General features: G+C 31.9%; 2 protein-coding genes across 2 annotated transcripts; one reads left to right on the top strand and one right to left on the bottom strand.

Annotated features, from left to right (window-relative positions):
• The first annotated feature begins 37 nt into the window (after positions 1–37).
• Positions 38–14,408, top strand: LOC113512382 (synaptic vesicle glycoprotein 2B-like). Its single transcript, XM_026896253.3, has 10 exons — positions 38–311; positions 3,312–3,473; positions 5,802–5,964; positions 6,284–6,405; positions 6,789–7,027; positions 8,752–8,897; positions 9,518–9,626; positions 10,472–10,767; positions 11,831–11,958; positions 12,774–14,408. The coding sequence occupies exons 1-10, from the start codon at positions 227–229 to the stop codon at positions 12,851–12,853; spliced, it is 1,530 nt and encodes a 509-aa protein (XP_026752054.2). The 5' UTR covers positions 38–226; the 3' UTR covers positions 12,854–14,408.
• Positions 14,409–14,823: 415 nt separating this feature from the next.
• Positions 14,824–20,546, bottom strand: LOC113512408 (WW domain-containing oxidoreductase). The gene is made up of 7 exons (XM_026896290.3): positions 20,354–20,546; positions 20,026–20,263; positions 18,699–18,964; positions 18,113–18,292; positions 17,644–17,758; positions 16,545–16,685; positions 14,824–15,427 (listed from the first exon to the last, which is right to left on the bottom strand). The coding sequence occupies exons 1-7, from the start codon at positions 20,440–20,442 to the stop codon at positions 15,191–15,193; spliced, it is 1,266 nt and encodes a 421-aa protein (XP_026752091.2). The 5' UTR covers positions 20,443–20,546; the 3' UTR covers positions 14,824–15,190.
• Between the last annotated feature and the right edge of the window lie 1,978 nt (positions 20,547–22,524).

Raw genomic sequence — 22,524 nt, 5'->3', positions numbered from 1 at the left:
GCTACCGTCCTGTACCAACAGAAGAGGTTCTTGTAATTATTGTGCTTTCATAGTGTGTCACTCGAATGAAACGGTTGTGTCTTGCACCAGTTGATAATACATTGCCAAAAATAATAAAAGTCTTTTACATTAAATGGACAGTTATTTCTACGCGTATTCATAAATGAAATAGTTGCAGTGTTTTGCTAGTAATTGCTTATTTTATTCAATTATTGTTGTTTTTAAAATGGAAAAGGTTAATACGTTATCACAAAATGTAGACGTTAATGATAAACATGCAGCTGATCTGGACCAAGCGCTATCAGTCGCTGGTGAGTACCTAATTTAATAAAATTGCTACTTTTCCATTAACTAGCTTTAGCTATATACATAGATTTCACATTATCAGTTCATGACAATGACATTGATATAGCGTTATGTACAGATGAAGTGGCAATAAAGAGAACTAATTAATATATGGCTCCAGATAATTTTGCGTATCTAATAGCTTGTCATCATATTCGGATTTAGACCATTCTATACTAAGAGAGAGCTTACCATAAAACTGGTAGCATCTGGAATCAATAAACCCGTTTTCCTCATGAACTAACTTGCATCTTATATGATTGCACCATCTTTAAAAGTGCAATAATTTTAAGTGTAATAATTTTTAAACCTAAATTACTTATATGTGCATATTAAAAAAAAATACTTTAATTTCAAATCTTCCATATTTATTAAGTATCACTTTTTAATTATTTTTATCAGGGGAAAGGGATTGATAGTATTGTGGTCTAACTGTCCCCTTGCTAGTAATATACCCTATCAGGTCGACACCGACGCGGTTCCCCTGTAAACCATCGTAGTTAGTTAGATGTGCCAACTGACCAGGTGTCATCCGCACCTATCACCACTCTGATGCCCCACCAGCGTACTCGTATACCGATAGCGCAGGCGAAGTTACCATTCTGTTATCACCCATTATAAAAAAAAAAATTATCTCTCAACTCTACTCACAGTCTTTGAAGATACGCATGATCATTATATTTAATTCGTCTACACAGAGCATGTTCCGTACGCAAAATTTCAATTTAGCAATTACGTATTTAAGACGATGCAGAAATTAAAAATAGCTATTTGTCAATTATTCTATCGATCTTCAAGTCAAGCTTTAAATGGGGTAGACAGAGACATAATAATACAATTTTGCCTGTGAAATGTGTGTGTCAATTTTGACTTATCTTGCTTTACGTACCTTTTCACACCATCATACCTATTCCAGTGAATCGTGACTGAACCTTCAAGTATTATACAAAGTTATTATTAGGTCAGTCAGATCAGATCGTCTAAACTTTATTCAGTTGTTTCAAACTTCCACTTCCGTATCAGTTTCTTTTTATCTGTGCCCAAACCAACGTAGCACGTAATGCCCCTTATCTTTATTACACGTTTATTAATATTATGTTTCTTATGCATGCATTAAATCATAATTATCAAGTACCTACTTAAGAACGTTTACGTGTGACAATTGACAATGTGAAATATCTCGTATCGTTTCCTGCTTTGATGTGGGTCGCCTTCTGTTAATCCACATTCTTTGCTCTAAGTTAAGCCACAGAACTACTCTCAAAACCACACCTATCGTCATCAATGGACATATCATTATTTCAATATTTTTCGCAGTGTACATCAATAGTACACTTGACTGTAAAGTTCATGAGTTCGAATCAAACTGTCACCAAAAACTTTGTGTATTGTAGATTCTAATATGCATCGCGAAATGTGCGCTTGTCAAGTGTTATATTTGCTACAACAGCAACTACAAATGTCTACCTTTAACTACCTCATTAAAGATTATAATCGTGACCATTTTTATTTATTTATAAATATTAAGTGAAGCCTACAAGAGAGGTTTTCGCTGTCGAATTAATAACGTCACTAAAATACACCACACTAATTATGACATGTAAAATTACGGTGAATAACAGTATAATCAGGTTGTTAAGAATATGTATTTTTAGCAACCTGGCTTTACTGTATTTATTTTAAAAGGCTCCTGACAATTACTATATATTGTATAGTAAGAAAACCAGATCCAAGCCAATTAATAAAAGTTTATTTTATAAATTGGTCTAACTAATAAATAGCGAAAATGGCCCCATATTCGTATATTTCATCGAGCTAATTTTAGCATAACTCCACGCCAGCGAAAATGTCCCACGATATTGTCGTCTTTGAAAACTTTGTATAATGCTTCTTTTATAAATGTTTTGCAATGATCATGGTACTGTTCACCCTGCAGATGATGATTACGTATTACCATTAAAATACAAGTACATCCTTATCTTATTTGCTCCTCTATAATAAAAAGAAACTACAAAATACAGTGCACTGTAAACTACACACTTTTCCAAATTTTAATAAAGTAGAATATGAAACAAGAACCCATGGGAAAGGAAGGGATGGTCCACTCTATGCCGAGGCCACACGATACACGCGGCACGGCAATATGTGTACATACGAGTAATCATTACTGATGAAAGTTGCTTAAAATTCCAGATTTTTTTATAGAAAGTAAGTTCACAAATAACAAAATCCTGCAATTTTTCTCGTACGCTTCATACGCTTTAATAGTTAGAAATTATGAAAGTAACAGAGTTCAAAATAAGTTTAATCGAATTAAATCTATAGACAACTAATCTAATATAATAAATTTAATTATCATCTTTATAACACATAATATTAATTTATCTTATCAGAGACCCACCCACATAAAGCCTATCTACATAACTTTTTATCACTTCACATTACTTGTATAATTTAAGATTTTGTACCACAAAAAATCTTAATTGATGAATGAAATATCAAACTGTAAATTGCAGTCTTTTATTTATATTAGGAGGTGCATTTGTTCAGGATTCTTATCCTTACTATTTAATACGGATGGCAGAATGCCTGCTCTAATAGCCTCAAATATATATACACATTAAGTATTAACATGGAGTGAGTAAAATAAACGGCCTAACAGAATTAATAGAGTGGTCAACTAGATGAAAGCTATGATGTGAAAATAAAACATAAACAAATGATACATATGTATAGTATCGAAAAAGCATGTTTTATTTTCATATCATAGCTTTCATCTAGTTGACCACTCTATTAATTCCGTATATACCATATATATATTCATTCATTTATTCATTTATTTATTTAATATATTTAAAGGTAGTATTATGGATGTTAACCCATCCATAATACTACCGATTACACAGCCACCTGTTTATTTTAGATCGGATAATGTATAAAATTCATTTTTGTCTCATTATTTCCAGGTTTTGGTTGGTACAATGTAAAATACTGTTTGACGTTGGCGTTGTTTCTAATCTCCGCCATCATAGAGCCAGTTGGATACTCGTACCTGCTACCTGCTGCTAAATGTGACTTAAATATGTCAGATTCTCAGCGAGGAATAATTTCTTCAATCCCATATTTAGGTGAGCGAAATATATGATAAACTTCTTCATTTGAAAGATATAGCCAGATTTTATTTTTACCATATGGTGTAATCCTGTAATCATTTCGCCATAAGAAATCACTATAATTAATATAAAAATATGTTCCTTTTATGTACATTAACGCTAACTTCATTGAAAAAATATTTGTTACTTATTCCCTTCCCTCTTTATAAACTCAATAACGCACCAAATTCTTCTCATAAATAGATATGACCTACTAGCAGTTATCACTTTGATCAGAAGCTTTTTGCCAGAGAAAGTCTTGAAATGCCATTATTAATATTTAACAAATACATCCAGCTACACAAAAGTGATAACTGCTACACATCCTAGGGTTCTGTTGATGGTCAAGGAACCATCTATTGCAGGACAATGACGGAATAGCTGCGTTTTGTTTGTCCTAAAACCTGTAACAGATGCATGCTTGACTGTCTATGGAACTCATAACTATAAGTAGCATGTTCCAGTTCCCATGATATAGTATCAATGGAATACATAATTCGCCCTACTATTTATCTATTTACTCATCCATATTCCATATTGCATTGCCCTGTCTAGGGTTGTACAAACACGCAATAAAATTATTTACTCAGTATCAATTGTATTCTATTGACGTATTTGCAAATGCAATTGATGTTCTTAGAACTGGCGTGACCAAGGAATATAATACCGATCTCGGAACAATGGTATCGATACTGTTAATAAATACCAATATATTAATGAGCTTCAGACTATATGACCCTGATCACTATCTATCAGGCAATCGAGTTACATCAGTCATTCATAACCTCATGGTTTCATATCTTGGTAGCATTGTTGAAGTGTCATTTTTGAAAATTATAGTCTATGTACCAATTAGATAGCAGCAAGTGCTTATAAAATATATTACAAATATTTTTTTAAGTACATAATTCCTTAGAAAAATAATACCGTTATAGACGGGTATTATTTGTGTTCTACATCTTTATCTTGAGGAGTATTTAATTTATAAAAAAAAAAGACGTCACACTAACTCAGCATCTAATTATTGTAGGCGACTTTGTGGTCTATTTTTATTATGTATTTAGTTACTGTGTCTGAATCGTCATCCACTTGTAACCGAATTTATTTTTTGTATAAAAAAAAACAATGTAATTAGGTTAATACCAAAATGAAAGATATTTTGTAAAAAAAACCGTACCCAATATAAATAATCTTAAATAGAATATTTTTTTTATTGGCGTACTGTGGTAATTACTACTATGTGTATGAATATAATTATATTACGATATACAATTTAATTTAATTTCCTTTTTCTATGATTCATAAAATACTCGTTCATATTAGAAAAACATTTCTCAATAAACTACTAGGTATTTTAACGTTTTGCCATTTTCTTTAATTTTCTAAGCTATTAATTATTTAAGTATGTATTTATATACACGTATGGTACATAATACGCACTTCCACTACATATACATATAACTGGATTAAAAGTAAAAACAAACCGTGTCGCAACAACAATTTAAGACTAAACCAGTGCCTTCGGAGTGAAGTACTGTATGTTCTTGTGTACAAATATGCACAAGTTTAAAATGTATATACTACTCGTACATAGAATAATAAGTTTGTACTTTCGAAAGATAGGCATTGTATCTTTTTTTATTAAAGATAATGCGAACGCATCTATTCTGCAAGATAAATACGGAGTGTCAACTGAATTCCCCCAAATGATTATACCATAATTTAAGAGAGGATATACCATACTAAAATAAACAATCAGCAGAATTTCTTGAGAAGCTGATCGACTTAATATTAAAAGAGCTTAAGATATATTAGATAATTTGGAATTTATATCATTAATGCGAATTTTCTAATCTAATTGCCTCTTCGTTCAACGCGACATCATACAATAAAGCTGAAAGGTCAAACTGTTTCATATTCTGATAAAATATACAAGCAAAATTACTTTTAACACAATTTGTTATTAATTTCCTATCAGCATCTGCAGCATATCTTCGCAAATAAAAAATCAGTATATAAATTTTTCGACCCTTATGATGGATGATAAACATCCTTAGTATAAAAAATATAGCTATTATAAAAGGTAAAATTAAAAAATATTCTCCCATGCCTAAGAAATTAAAACTAACATTCAATAATATACATTTAAGTAGACCTTTACAACATCTTTAAGCCCGAGGAAAACTTCACGCAAATAATATTCAACATAGGTAATTCGGACATTTATCGAAAATTATAATGTTTCCTTTTATTTAACTATGGAACCCAAAAAACACTACTTTGCAATCATGTTTTTCTTTACAGGCGTTGTTTTGACTTCATTTCCGTGGGGTTACTTAGTAGACACACGAGGCCGAAAGAAAATGATCATATATAGTTCACTAGGCGTCGGCGGCTTCAGCGTACTTTCCGCGTTTATGCCTGAAATGATCAGTTTTACTATATGCAAAACTCTCAGTGCAATCTGGTAAGATTTTCTTCATGGTTACAGTCCTAGTTTTAGAGATCATTTAACACAGTTATCGACTGCATTTCTATTGTCGATCCCAAAATCCAATCTGAGAGTTTCTCTGAACTTTTCTAATTTATTTCTGGGCCATTTAAAAACTATTGTGACTCAATACTGTTTGATGTCCTTGGTATCGTTCATGTGTATATACGACGGTAACTTACACCTCAAATGGGCCGTCACCTTTTTTGCGTATAACGAGATATTAAAATCTTTATTTAGCTTCTAATTAAATATTTTTTATTTGATAATGTAAACCAATGTTGTTATTTGCTAGCTTAGCATGCCCAGCAGCAGTCCCTTACACTTTTATCGGAGAAATAATACCACTGAAATATAGAGATGTCACGCTATCAGTCACAAACGCGTTACAGATCATGGGATCTGGTTTAGTACCACGTAAGTACAGTAATAACAGAAATAAACAATAAATAAAATTTATATAGGGTTATGATAATATTTATAAGTGATATTTCAAATATTACAAAACATACAAACGGAGTAGTCAGAGGAATTTAGCTATCGCATTTTGTTGTTGTGCCCAGCGTGGCACCCGACATACCTACATTGTTTATCGTCATTCTTTACCTAAATAAAAACAATACATAAGAAATAATGCTTGACTTATAACACTTGACTTGGCTAAATGTCTAGCAAATTACGCCTGTGTGATCAGGCGCGTAACTCTCTCAGATGATATAATGATCGACGCATATACGAGTTCTAACCCAGAAACAATACCTATTCGAGTAACATTAATTTGTGAACAATTCTATTTTCAGTCTTGGCTTGGGGTATTTTGCCTCTTGATTTCAGAGTGGACTTTGGAGCATACGAATTCAGATCCTGGAGACTTTTGTGTATAGCTTACGCGTGCTTTTTCTTCTTAAGCACGTTCTTGTTGAGTTTCGGGCCGGAGAGTCCCAAGTATCTTGTGTCCCAAGGAAAACATGACGAGGCCTTGAAAGTATTGCAAATTATGTATGCGGAAAATAAAGGAAAATCGCCTGATACATATCCAGTAAGTATGTATCTATATATTTCACAATTTTACACGAAAACATTTGAATTGGAAAAGACCATTAAAAGAACAATACTTAAAGATTACCATAACAAAGGGTATCCTAGTACAGATACTTCCAATGGCAATCTATATAATATTATATTTTCTAAAATGTATAAAAGAAATGCCATTGTGATATAATTTATTATTATTATTGCGAAATCAAATTCTAATTCGTTTGTTAATCTAAGCCTTGTTTGGTTGCGAGTTTAAATAGATGCTTATAGTTTCCACGGCAGTCGAAGGCAAAAAATATAAAAATCCTAATACATAAAAATATATGAACAGAAAAAAGTAAAAGTAAAAAACGTGAACTGAGAATTATAAAGCCATCTTAATTATGAGTTATTTTTTAAAGAACTTTAATAGGGAAAACATACATCTTTTAAAGTAGATAATGTTTTACACGAATAAGTTTTGTAAAACTGAAGCGTACAAAAATAATTACCAATAGATATACACACTACACATTTAGTTTCAGGAAATATTAATTCGATGAAAAATATAAAATACAAAAAAATGATAAGTCTCCCAGTGCAGCTCATTCACTACTAACACTTGAAATATCTCATATAAAACTAACAAATCAATTATTTTAGTTAGTGTCTATGGAAACACCTATTCAACAACTATCACAAACTATTATCTAATCACCTATCAACATTTATAATGACCGTATCAATTATAAACATCTTTATTTCTGTAATAATTATAATGACTTGGCAATATTTTCTACTGACAATTTATTCTTAAGTGCATTGTTTAAGTTCACTTAGTAATCGAAATAGTAGATTTTGTGTTACTTTTTTTATAAATAGCATAAAAGATACCTTATATATTTATAATAGCATATGTTCATTAACCTTTTTTAACAAAAAAATCTATCTCTCTAGAAGAGACTGCAGTATAACGCTGCCATTTCTAAACACGAATATTATGCATGTACAGTCTCAAAAAACTATTTTTAAGTAACTAGTTTTGCAAATAGAAATGTGTCAGGTCTTTGAAGGTATAAATATAAGGAACAAATTATTTATTTTTATGGTAAAGAATATCAATCTTTTCTCTTAATTTCATAGTGTAGGACATTATATAGCCTACTGCTACCATGCTGGTTAGCTGGTTTGGTATAGGGTTTTATTTCGAGTTTTTCTTCTCTTGTACTCGTGTAATGCACCTGATTTCCGTAATCACATTTTATATAGCGATTATGAAAAGGAGTATTTTCGTAAGTATTCCATCATTGCAGTTACAAATTTTTTTAAGTTGCCTAGCTATTTATAACTTTTTCACTGTTCTATACCTATCTATTTAGAAGACCTTAAGGTATAGTCGAGTAGTTAATACGTGCATGTTAATACTTTAGACATCACAGAATATTTGTACTACCTTTAGTATTCTGAGTAATAAACATATTAGTAGTCAACTGTTCGCTGCTGAATATAGACCTCCCCCTTGAGGGGTTTTGCCAATAGTTAGCACGCTTGATAGGGGTTTGTGCAACCGCAATTAGGTTTTGGTGATGTTTTAAGAGGGACACTGCTACCTACTTCTCAACAATTAAAGCCCCTTAGTCGCCTTTTACGATACCCACGGGAAAGGAAGGGGTGGCCATTCTATGCCGGGATCACATGGTAATTTTCACGGTCAAATTAATCTTATTTTATTTTTTCGAATTTCAGGTGAAAAGACTAAATATGCCCACCGTTAATAAGGAAAAAACCAGTTTTTTAAACTCACTCAAGGTGCAAACATTGCCATTATTAAAACCCCCATATTTTAAGTGGTTGGTACTTAATGGATTCCTGCTCTTCGGTATAATGGCATCGTAAGTAAATTACCAGTTACCATTTTCAATCAGGTAGAGTTGGTCCGTCAGCTTATTTGTCGTTTTAAATATCAATAAATAATAATAATACCAAACACCACAAGGCGCGTACAGTTTTATCCAGAAAGATCAAAATTCGAATATGATTTACATTTTTCAAACTATATTCCTTATTTAAATAAAATATTATTTTCGCTAGTAGAATACTCATTTTAAAGGGTGCTAATAGTTTTAACCTGTATAATAGGTAACATTAATTGTATATCATTTGAAGTATTAAGGAGCACATACGCGCAATCCTGATTGTTTTGTTCATAATCTATTATATTGACAGTGTAGTGGCCGTATACTACTACAGACTCCAAATTCATGATTTCGAATCTACTTCACCTCACTTACATGGTACATATAATCTACAAAGTTTTTACTAAAAGCTGTGTCAATTTAAATTTACAATCATCTACTCTCCAGTAACACAAAATACCGTTAACCAAATTAAACCAAGTGACGTCGTCAATTAGTATCAGTTGTCTTCCCAAAATATCAGCTTGGTTTAAAACTAGACTGTATTATTATTTTATTACGTCCAGACAATTTAATAATAGTAATATTTGTTACAGTCTAAACGGTCTATACATGTGGGTACCAGATGTATTAAACCGAGTATTCAGCGGCAGCGGTGGTAATCAGCTGACCGCGTGCGGTGTTATCGCTCAGCGGGTCGAGGCAGTTAGTATTGAACTGAGTATCTACTACATGATAAATTTGTTAATATTGAGAGCGTAATAAAGTAATTGGCAAAAGCCAAACTGCGGCTGCCAACCCGTGAAAACTAATGGCAAATGAGAAACGAGATCGTTCCATATGTCAGTCTATAATTTGGGGAGCCAATTGTAGACTGACATAAAAAACTACCTCTTTTTTATGGCAGTTTATGGGGGAAAACTATGTTCAGCAGCGGACAAATAACAGTTGATATGATGATGATGAATAAAGTGATTGAAACAAGACTTACTCCTAAGTTAAGTTTAAATACGAGTATGCTCGATGAAATATAGATATTACTGATACTAACGGTCGACAATTGCCTCTCACTACTCCATCTAGGATTACATTACAGTAGGAAACGTACTTCTAATAACGTACGTATATATAATGAACTACTAATTGGCATATCAGTATAGCACTACTAAAGCTATTAGAGTTTGAAACAGTACACAAGTGTTCCTGATAAAGTAAATTTCCGCTAAAAATTTTTATGATATAAGAGATTGGTTCTTTTTGCGTGAATTTTACTTGTGTATGAATATACGCGAGTATGTACAGGGTGGGAGTAATGAATACATAGGTACATTAATATATCATTATAAATTCAAATACAGTTGTTACTTTTAAATGGGGAAACCATTTATCAATGTTCAAATCTTGAAGGACTAATATTATATAATATAAGGTTGTCCGGAAGAAATAAGCAATACTTCCAAATTAGCGACAAGGCCGCCTTTTGTATCACTTCTCAATAAAATTCAGTATATAAAGTTTAAACTAATAAATATTTTTTTTTTATATTTCAGGCCACCGACGACACTGTCTGCGACGATACGATTGAACCTATAACTTTTATAATTAACTCTATATCTAGTACAAGTTGTGCTTTGATTGCGGTTTTTGTTAGTGTCCTAGTGAAATTCATAGGCAAGAAAACGTTATTAATTGCCGTGTACTTTATAATCGGGACGTTCTGTATACTGATTAACTTCGTCACAGAGCAATTTGTGTTTGCTACTCTTCTGTCGTCGCTCACTTTGACCGGTCTAGGGTTGGGACCCGTAAATGCTTTTACGGTACAAATATTCCCTACCCATTTAAGGTAAACACTTTTCTTACATTCTAAACTTTTGCCAACCCTTAATGCTATAATCTGAGAAATCATCTGAATAACTTAGAATAAAAAGTATCCCATCTAGTATTTGAATAACAAATTTCATTAAAAATCTTTCAGCCGTTCACAATGGCGTAACTATACCATTTGGGGCCTGTGACAAATTCTTTTGACAGGGCCCTATCATTTATTATCAAGTAAAATAAAATACTCAGGTACAAGTTAAAAAAAAATTCTGAGCCGGGGCCCTTTTAGGTCGGGGGCCCGTGGCATTTTGCAAGTCCTGCCACACAATTGTTACGCCACTGGCTGTTCAAGCATGGTCAAGTAACAAACTTTTTTTTACATTTATAATGTTAGTTGTATGCAAATATTTATAAATATGTTTAGATGTATGAGTTTAGACGGAAGTGAAGTTTTCTTTACCTACATTTTATTCTAATTCACGTAAGTAAGGCCGCAAATTACCTATAAAGTGTTTTATTACCTCCACGTGTATATTAATGAAATTGCAATAAAACATAAAGATTACACACACACACACACTAATGTAATATTTATCTAAATAAAACATAATATTTTTTTATAACAGTTAAGTAAAATAGGAGTAATAATCTTCAATTCAAAGATTAAATAATTTCGTTCAATGGTAGACTAACGGGGAGTGGGGGTAGGGGGCCCGCCCCAGGCCTTTAGTGGATTTCCAAATGCCTCTAGTTTCCTCATCCATATCCAATATGGATATGTATGTTTTTTTTAAGTCTAATATAAATTGACTGACTTGCAAGATTTTAATTAAATAAACTTATACATAGAATTGTGAGCAAAATAAAAGACTTGTAAAATTAAATTAACTTCTTAAATTGTGGGCCTCGTTTAAATTCGCCGCTCCGGGTCTCTGACAGGCTTAGTCCGTCACTAGTTTTATTTACGCGAAACCTAGCGCTCGAACTAAGACTATTTTCTCAAGTAGTTTAGTAGTAAACTATTAAGTTAGATAACCTTTACATTTAAGGGTAGAACACATTTTTACATATTTTTTCCATTGCAGAGGAATGGCTGTAAGTTTAACAATGATGTTAGGGCGATCGGGCTCAGTGATTGGAACAAACGTTGCGGGACTCATGATTAATGCAGCTTGTGAAGCAACTTTCTATTCGTTTGGTGGATTACTGATATGTAAGTAATTATAATAATAATACGGTAATAAGAGAGCGAATTAATTTAAAAGAATCTGTTTAAAAAACTGTGTTGTTCGGACATACAAAAAACATGTCAGACGAAAATGAAAAAATGCACTTACCAAGGGAAACTTTTAACACTAAGTCCTCCCTGCCTATACCTTAAGAAACTTGAATGAAGATAGATAAAACTCGTCTTCTAATGATTGTCAATTCGATACCAGCACAAAATATTTTTTTTTTGTTTTTTTTTTCGTGTCTTTTGTTAACAGGTATTAACAAAAACATTTTTTTAAGTGTTTTTTTTTTGTAAATACCTACGTATTTACAAGTGTCACACTACTAATATTATTATATATTATTATTTATTTTATCTCCGCAAAGGTAATTACCCGCCAGCCTTAAGCTGTTCCTAGTCTAGGTAAACAAAGTATCACAAACTATTACACTGATAACACCAAAAGTGCGTTAATAGCATCATAAAATTATGATTAAAATTCTATATAGTTGATAAATAATATGCTCTAAGCAGTAAAATAATATATTTTCATAAATATTTGATTATATTCCAACATTATTTGATTAATACGATGTGTTTCGGTTTGAAGCATTGGATATGACAGTGAGTTTACAGGGTGCAGAAGAATAACACCTGAGTCCTCATGAATGACAATACACGAGGAGTATCATGGGCGAAACAGTATACTCTGTTATGTCCATGGTACTGTTCATGTTTATAGGCGACGGTTACATCTTTCCATCAGCATGTTTGCCATTCTAAGTTGCATAAAAAAATACGATTTATTGTTTCAGTGTGTGGACTGCTAGCATTTATATTGCCAAGGGCACAACCACCAGCGATATCTAAGAAGACCTATTCAGTTCGTCTATGAACATTCATTTTGAATCAAGTTTCGTCACTTGGTTCATTCAACTTGGTTCCGTTTCATATTATCTTTTCTGAGAAAATCCGAGTACGTTAAAAAACGACAAAGCTCTTTAAAAAATATATATATAGTACGTATTTAAAAGGTGTAAAAGTTTAACAAATCTAACCTAAACCCACTGATATACTTATGAAATTGGAATACTCTCTAAAAAGTACAGGGCACATAAAAATATTTTCAAATAGCATGTTCTTTAATTGGATGCAATAGACGTGTATCAAACATTAGATAAATATTTGCACCATGTACCTGAGAATCAGTACTCTCATATACCTGTAGGCAGATTGCAATCTTGACGCGCTGAAGATATGTCACTCCTTTAAGAGTGCGGCAACGTCTTAATTATTTATCAGTTAATTTCTAAAATTTAAAATTTCAGTAAGCAATAATTATGCTCTTATTAAATGCTAAAGAAATCTATTCAGCCACTAATCAAAGCTATTTTGTAGAGTTGTATAAATTGATATTAAATGTCAATTTAATCGTTTGTTCAAATTAACGTGATTTTTTAAAAAAGGGCACATTATCCCTTTGTAAATATTAAACGTTGGACTTTAGAAAGAGATCATTGGATAGGATTCACTTTCTAAAGCGTTACCTCTGCCATTCAGATCGTACATGCGTGTGAATGACATGTACGTAATGTTATATGTATGTAAGCTTTTCTTCATGGACAGGTTTTAGCTTGCTAACTACCTCCTGTGTCTAAAAACTTTCTCTCCGCTCTTTACCCTGAAGTTGCTTTTAAGTAAATAAAGACGGAATGGTGAACACGCTTATGCTAAAGGTATACAAAGGCGGAGCACTAGTTGAGGATGAAGCCAGGTCAGTTGGCCCATTATGGCGAATTCAGCAATAATTAACCACGATGGTTGGGGGGAAAGGGATTATTAGTAATGGAGACTGAGAATCCTATTGCTAGCATTATACCCAACCAGGTCGACCTCCTCGCGGTTCCCCCTAGAAACTATCATGGTTAATTCCTGATGAATTCATCATGCTGGGCTAACTGGCCTATTTTCATTCTCATCTATCACCCCTCACTGGTGCTCCGTCAGTGTATCCCGTTAGCGCAAGCAGGGTTACCATACCATTTTCACCCATAAAAAAACCACGATGGTTTCTAGGAGAAATCGTAGAGATGAACCTGTCGGGGAATGTTACTAGCGATGAAGACTAATGTTCCCATTACTAACAATCCTCCCCCCCCCCCCCCGGTCCTCATGTGAGCGCCAGACAATTGTAAGATGCACCTATAAGCTTTAAATATGCTATTTAATTATTATTATATAGATTATCTTTCTAAAGTTTGACGTGTAATATGTTTTGTGAGGTACAATATAATGTTTAGTATGTACCTATACTTACACACTGTGATTATAGTTAGGTAGTCCTTTAATTATAGATAATCCACATTAAAATATTTTTCAAATATTCTATTTTTTTTAATAATTTTTAGATTTCCTTTACCGTGCTGCAGTATTTTGCATATCATTATCCCAGCCAAATTATCCAAAATATTGTGTTTAAAGAATATCACTATAATATTTATTAGGAAAAAGAAAATTTTTACATTAAACCAATAAAGTATATATATATATATATATATATATATATATATATATATATATATATATATATATATATATATATATATATATATATATATATATATATATATATATATATATATATATATACATATATGATATATATATATATATATATACATATATATATATATATATGAAAGGCTCCCATCATTTTAATAAATTTGTATAAATATGGTAGTCTATAAATTTTGTCAAGATCGACTTTAATAATATACGACATATATATTATATTATTCTATTATATATCACTAGACACATGTTATAATAATATCATTATCAGAAATTAAAATAATAAGCTGTAAATACAAGACATGTATTTATTGTATATATCTTTTTTATAATTTAACAAATTAATATTATGTTTTATTTGTAATATGGCAATAATTTCATATTCCGTTGCCTTTACACTCTTGAAGATTGATATAAAATGATACATGGAATATGATATAAATATTCCGGTCTTTCGTTAAAATGAGAATATAAAATAATAATAATCATATCATTGATTTCTCACAAATTTCAATATAAATATCTAATCTATGCAAATAACTAAAATACTATCTAATAATTATATCTTTTTCTTATGTGGATAAAAGCATACCCAGCAGTGCGACGTTACTACAGTTCATTGTTGACCACAGATTAACAACCCATTACAATTAGAAAAACCTCACCTCTCAGACTGAATATTTGCGACGCAATATCTATCTATGTACTTCTCAATACCTTCCGAACCCATTCGGTCGTCGATCATCTTGAGCGACATAGCGAACACTTCGTTGGCTATGTCCTTATCCCGAGCTAGGGTCGACTCCTCGCAATAGAAGCAGTTGTTGAAGTATAGTCCTGTGACGCCGTCGAGATCGGCCGATGTTGCTACGTACACCGACGTGGCGGCCGCCTGTTGCTGTAATTAAGAAATAAAAGATTGTGTATCCCAAAAAATCAGCCTTCAATTGTGGCAAAACCAGTTATTTTGATTTAAAACTAAGCTAAGGTTTCTTAAGGATCGGTAACGCGCGCGTGATATCCCCGATGTTACAGACATCTATAGCCTACGGTAACTTCGTATACCATCAGACGGGCCGTATGCTTGTTTTCCATCATAGTAATATAAAAATAAAATTACTAAATCAATCGCTCTAGATAAACTTTCTATGGAACCGATCTGTAAGTATATCCTTTCAGATAATAAAAAATATTTTTTTAAATGGGTTTACTACTGATGGAATTATGAGGTAACAAGAATAAAAAAACGGCCAAATTGAAAACCTCCTTTTTGAAGTCGGTTAAAGCATCGTTATTTCGATCATTCTTATCCACTACTAAATACAGGTTACGCCTACTGACAGTGAAACGCCGTAAAAAGGTTTTATCAAAATTACATTTACTACGGAATTATGACTATTAACAAGTTACAAATTAATGTAATTGGAAATAGAGTCCCTACGGATTGTTAGTAATGGAAATTAACGACATATTGCTAGCAATATACAGCATCATGTCGATTCATTCTTACTGAATTTGTCACAATGGACCAATTTCATTCTCACCTTCGCTGGTCTGTAAATCAATAGCACAGACGGGAATACCTTTCTATTTTTTACCATTTAGAAAAATATAATCAATTTTTTTTTTCTAATACAATAAAGTGGAAGAATTTACTTGTTTAAATGCGCAAATCTCTGGAACTAGCAGTCAGATTTGAAACATTCTTTTTTACATCTAATAATTCATATTTTTTAGAAATGCCTATAGACTATTCTGTATTAACAATACAACCATGGGCGAAGCCACAGAGTAAAACTAGTACAGTATATGTCTTCTATACACTATGGTTTAGTGTATAGAAGACATATACTGCACCGCGAGGAGACCGCGAGGAGGTCGACCTGGTTGGGTATATTGCTAGCAATGGGATTCTCAGTCTCCATTACTATCAATCCCTTTCCTCCCTATACATATGTATCGTGCGCCAGCTTCAAAGACGAAATCACAGAAATAAATAATATATAAAAACTCACTAAAGATTTAGTAAAGGGGCGAATAAGAAAGAAGACTAATCTGTACAACCACCAAGACTTGCTGAGGTTCGTAAACACCATATTGCCTGGATGAAGGGAGTTTACACGTATATTTTTACTGCGCCATTCTTCACTGAGGACCTGAAATTTAAATGTAAAGACCATTAATATTTTTTTTTATACAACTTAGAATGGCAATCAAGCTGACGGCCCACCTGATGGAAAGTGGTAACCGTCGCCTATAGACATGAGCAGTACCATGGACATAACAGAGTATACTGTTTCGCCCATGATACCCCCCATGCGTTGCCATTCCTGAGGACTCAGGTGTTATTCCTCTGTACCCAGTAAATTCACGCCATATCCCACCCTTCAAACCGAAACACAGTCATGCAAACACAACTGCTTCACGGTTGAAACATTAATAAATAACAATTGTAAATTTTATATAATAGTATTTTCTCTTAATAGCTAAAATTCATAACATATGAGTAACTATGTAGTGAGTATAGTTAACCGTCCACTGCTAAACATAGGCCATATAGGGGTTTTTGCTAATAGTTGTCACACTTGGCAAGCTGGTTGGCAACAACGTTAGGCTTTAGTAATATTTAAAGAGGAATACTGCCGCCCATCCCTCGACCATTAAGTTCTCTTAGTCGCCTCTTACGACACCCACGGGAAAGGAAAGGGTGGCCTATTCTATGTCGAGACCATACAGCGCATATTTTATAAGCCATATCATTTTCTAGGTGCATTAGCATTCAAGCTTTAGTAATGTGGATTACCAGTCCCATTTGCTAACAATATACCTTATCAGGTCGACCTCCGTGTAGTCCCCCAGGAAACCACCATGCTGAATTCCAAGTGTATTCATCACGATGTGCTAACCAACCTGCCCTTTCATTCTCACTTATCATCCCTCACTGGTACCCCGCCAGAGTAAACCGTCAGTGCAAGCGGGGTTACCATTCCATTATCATCCATTAAAAAAAATCTATTGACTTACTTCATAACTCTTCATTTCCAGGATCCAGAGACACCCTCTAGATCAATCATTTCTAATATTATACTAATATATAAGATAATTGTTACTTACCTTTGCTGTTAAAATATTAAATAATTTGGAATTATTATATGCCATCATAGAACTATACTGGTCTCTGGTCATTGAAATGTTTTGTTGTGTGAATACATTTTTTAAACTTGCAAATCTGAAAAAGTTCTGAATTGTTTACTAATATCCATTTTTTATTTTAGAATGGCTAATAACTTAATGGCTCAAATATTGACAACCATTCTCTGTAGACATAAATTGAATCATGGATACCATAAAATATGTACCTTGGTACCATTTTAAACCATTTTAAACAGAACAAAAATCAGTTCTATGGGAATAAGATATATAACGTGAAACTAGAAGGATGCAAGTACTACGTCTTTGATACAGTTAATCTAGACTTATATAAATTTTTCTTTATCACCCTATTCAGACTTTTGTAAAAATCTCCTAATAGTAAAACTAGTTAAAAATTATAAACTTGAATATAAAACTAAACTTTACCAACCTGTGTGATTCAGAAGATACAAAAACTACTCTACTGTCATGTTTCAAAACCGGTTCAAGCAACAGAGTCAAATACAAGTGACCCAGATGGTTTACTTGGAATGTTGTTTCCAATTCATTCTCGGTCTCTATATATGGAAGTCCAAACACTCCAGCATTCAGTATCAAAATATCAAGACAACTGAAACAAATTATAAATTATTTCATCATATCAGCTTTTAACTGTCTACTGCCTCTCCCTATTTTTGTTTTGGGGGTGGATCTTGCCAGTACTTGCCATGCTTTAAGAGGGGCACTGTTGCTCATCCCTCTCCCTCAGTCATCTCGTACGACACCCATGGAAAAGGAAGAGGTGGCCTATTCTATGCTGGACCACACAGCCATAAGATTTACAATAACAGACATCTCTGGGTGTTATCATATAAGACTAAGTAAAGCATATTATGTGGATATCATACCATTATATATGTACTTATTTATTTAAACTTTAATGCACAGTATAAATATATGTTACATTTGATGGACCTAACACCAGATGATGTTCTGTTTAGTTATATATTAGTACATTTTAGTAATAAATCTCCTACCTGGTAATAGTTTTGACAGCAAGAGCACACTTCTTCACACTGTGCAATGATGCTAAATCTAAATGAACAGTTTTTAAATTATCCTCTGATGCCTTAGTTTCTTTTACTATTTCCTCTATAGCAGTTTGTGTAGATTCCATATTTCGGTTTGCAAATATAACAGTGCAACCATGTCTTACTAAAGATTTTGCAGTTTCAAAACCAATACCAGAATTTGAACCTGTTATTAATGCACATTTCCCTGATAAATCCACTCCATGTAATATCTGAAAATACAAAATATTAAGTAATGTGTAATTAAACAAACATGACAATATAGAAATATATATATATATATATATATATATATATATATATATATATATATATATATATGTATATATAGAAATATATATAAAGATAAGTTAATAATAATAAGGGAACCAGAAAGTTAAAAACCTACATTATACCCATCAAATATTTCAAATTGAAAGCATAACATAAAAGGACTAGTTAGTAGAGTTTCACTAATAAATAAAAAAAATATATATATTATAATCCAAACAGAGCTGGTAGGTACTTTTTTATAATAGCTATGAGTAACTTGGACCAAAGTCAGTGCTTTACCTCGCTATATTAACTTATAAGATGCTTTTTCCCATATCTTTTTAAGTCGTCAAGATTATATTTTAGAGAAAAACACATATTGAAGGTTGTCATCATCATTTTAATTGTTTTAGAATAAAATTTGACATTATTAAAAGTATTTAGCTGTGATCCATAATAATATTAAAAAGAGAAAAGATTTTATTGTTTGTTTGTAACGGTTAAACTCAAGTCAACCAACTTAAAAATTCTTTCACCTATAGAAAGCTCATCATCAGTGAATAACATAGGTATTATTTTTAAAAAATGTCTTAAAACCAGGTACAATTAATGCTAATGTAACATAATTTCTGTAACTCTGTATTTTTGTGATAATAATTTAAAAAAATTGCTAGTCTAAAACTATAATTAGAGTAAAATCAAATAAGCAAAATATATCAAATTAGAAAACACACTACACCAATGCAAAGAAAAATTTGGAATTAAAACTTAAAAGTTACCATGATGCTCTGATGGAAATATTTATACCCAGCAGTAGCAAATTCTCCTTACTAATAATATAAATGTGAAAATAAATTTGTTTGTTTATTACCTCTTAAAACATTAACAAATTACTATGAGATTATGACATGGAAAAAAACAAAGGCTACTTTTATATCATCAGTAAACATATTCCAGTATATATGGATAAAGTGACAGGTAAAAGCTAGTGCAACAATATAATGTAATAATACAATCTAACCTGGAAAGCTGTAGATGATCCATCATACTTTTGTCGAAAATCATGGACATGTTTCTTCTCTTCCTTAGCAAAGGCCAGTCTAGGGTCAATGTATGTTTTGTCCCCAGTCTCTTTCTGCACATAAAGCGTTTTACCAGATTCATCTACTGTTTTGGTCCAGCCAAAAGGCAGCTCCTTAGGTATAACTTTCTTTTTTCCTGTACGAGGATGAGTCCACTGTATTTTATTAGTGCAAGTGCTGTAATGAAATAAGAACATATCTAAATAAAATGCAAGATTCATAAATATTGTAACTTCCTAGATAATAATTGTATATATATAAGTGTACCTGATGAAATACACGTTTCCATCTTCGGTAGACTTTTCTTCCCAACCAGGAGGAAGTTCGTCTTCACTATCCGATTCTAAATTATGCATGCCACCGCTATTAAGTAAAATTAAATTTCTATTTTTTCACGATCAACACTCAAATAAAAATCAAAATGTTTAACTTGAAAATGTAAATAAATAAACGTCATTGTCAAATTCGTCAATGTCAAAATGACTTCAGTATTCAGACAGAAGTTGTGAACATTTACAAAAATAAAGTCAATGTTTTATTATTTTATTTCATACTAACGATCGCCCCGACTTCGTACGGGTAGTAGAGCATATATACAGAGTACATAATGATATATTATATATATAACCGAATTAATATTAATATCCATTACGTATTTTAAAAAATCCAAGCGTATAAATGGCGAAAAGCAATTTTGTTTCATACTATGTAGAGATATATAGGGTAATTTCATATCTTAACTTTAATCATAATTTGATAGTGGAGTGGGTTTTGTCGAGAAATGGATTCCAATTATCTAAACTTTTATTATAACACAAGGGGCAAACGAGAATGTGATTCAAATAATAGTAAATGAATGTACCCATGATTACCATTATACTACCATATCATATTAAATATTATAGTACCATTTCATATTAAAAAGAGTATTAAAAAGAGTTGCAAACGAGATTGCTCCAGTGTTAACGTATATTGTGAACTTGTCTTTCATGCAAGGTATATTTCCAAATCGATTGAAACATTCAATAGTAATCCCACTACATAAAAAAGACGATAAAACCAAATTAAACAATTATAGACCCATTACATTAAACTCAGTATTTTCAAAGGTATTTGAAAGATTGATGCATATTAGACTGAATAATTTTATTAATAAATTTAATATAATTAAAAAGGAACAAAATGGATTCCAAACAAATAAATCGACAACATTAGCTGCATTTTCTGTTATTCGTAATTTGACACATTATATTGACAATAAAAAGAGAGTAACAGGAATATTTTTTGACATGACTAAGGTCTTTGACAATTTAAATCATACTATATTATTAAATAAGTGCGAAAGATATGGGATTAGAGGTCCTACTCTGAAATGGATATCAAGCTTCATCTCAAACAGAAAACAATGTGTACTTATAAATAAAATTGATAATACAAACACAAACAAGTCTTTTAAGTCTAATTATCATTGTAACCTATCGGGAGTCCCACAAGGAAGTATACTAGGACCTCTATTATTCCTCCTATATATAAATGACTTGCCAGATATAACTAAATATCAATGTGTTTTATTTGCCGACGATTTATCAGTTATTATTCCTGAAAATGAAAGAATAAAATCTGACTATGAAATTACTATAAAGAACACAATAAGAGACATAGTAAACTGGTTGCAATACAACGATTTAAGTGTCAATATATCTAAGACTAAGTATATGCAATTCTTGAATTATTCCATGAAACCAATAAACATTTTTATAAAATGTGATAATGAAATTGTAACCGAATGTAAAGAAATAAAGTTTCTAGGCTTTACATTGGACCAAAATTGTAATTGGAAAGGACATACAAATAATGTAAGGAAGCGTATAAACAGTTTTGTGTATGCTCTAAGAAGGTTAAAAAGAGAAGCCAATGAAACCACAGTCCTTACCGCTTACCACGGTTATGTAGGATCGATATTGAGATACGGACTTCTACTATGGGGAAATTCGGTATTAGTAAGAAAAGTTTTTATCGCGCAAAAGAAATGTATAAGAGCGATTTGTGGTGTTGGTCCAACAGAATCTTGTAAACCTCTATTTAAAAAATTAAAGCTTTTGACACTTACCTCAATGTATATCTATGAGGTGGGAATATTTGTAAAAAAACATTTGTATTTATTTACAACAATGACAGAATATAATAAATTCACACCCAGAGACCCCACACAACTGAAACTACCCACCTGTAAGTCAACGCTGCATCAACAAAATTGCGGTGTAATGGCTATTCGAATTTATAATAGGATACCAAAAAAAATAAGAGAATTGCCATTAAATTATTTTAAATTAAAATTGAAAACATGGTTAATAGAAAATAATTTTTACAATATTAATGAGTTTTTGTAAAATACAAATGCTGTGACATTGACTTAGTTGAAATTTAAATTGTAATTT

Source organism: Galleria mellonella, unplaced genomic scaffold (genome assembly GCF_026898425.1).
Source record: "Galleria mellonella isolate WM207_F2 unplaced genomic scaffold, CSIRO_AGI_GalMel_v1 utg64, whole genome shotgun sequence".
Lineage (NCBI taxonomy): Eukaryota > Metazoa > Arthropoda > Insecta > Lepidoptera > Pyralidae > Galleria > Galleria mellonella.
This window is presented reverse-complemented; position numbering and strand designations above follow the sequence as displayed.

Excerpts from the sequence above, each read along its gene's own strand:
- LOC113512408 (XM_026896290.3), bottom strand. The coding sequence starts at position 20,442 with ATGCATAATTTAGAATCGGATAGTGAAGACGAACTTCCTCCTGGTTGG. Across the intron at positions 18,965-20,025 it reads GATCATCTACAGCTTTCCAG|ATATTACATGGAGTGGATTT; the intron begins GTTAGATTGTAT and ends TTGTATTTTCAG. Across the intron at positions 17,759-18,112 it reads GTATCTTCTGAATCACACAG|ATTTGCAAGTTTAAAAAATG; the intron begins GTTGGTAAAGTT and ends GAACTTTTTCAG.
- LOC113512382 (XM_026896253.3), top strand. The coding sequence starts at position 227 with ATGGAAAAGGTTAATACGTTATCACAAAATGTAGACGTTAATGATAAA. Across the intron at positions 312-3,311 it reads CCAAGCGCTATCAGTCGCTG|GTTTTGGTTGGTACAATGTA; the intron begins GTGAGTACCTAA and ends CATTATTTCCAG. Across the intron at positions 11,959-12,773 it reads GTTTGGTGGATTACTGATAT|TGTGTGGACTGCTAGCATTT; the intron begins GTAAGTAATTAT and ends TTATTGTTTCAG.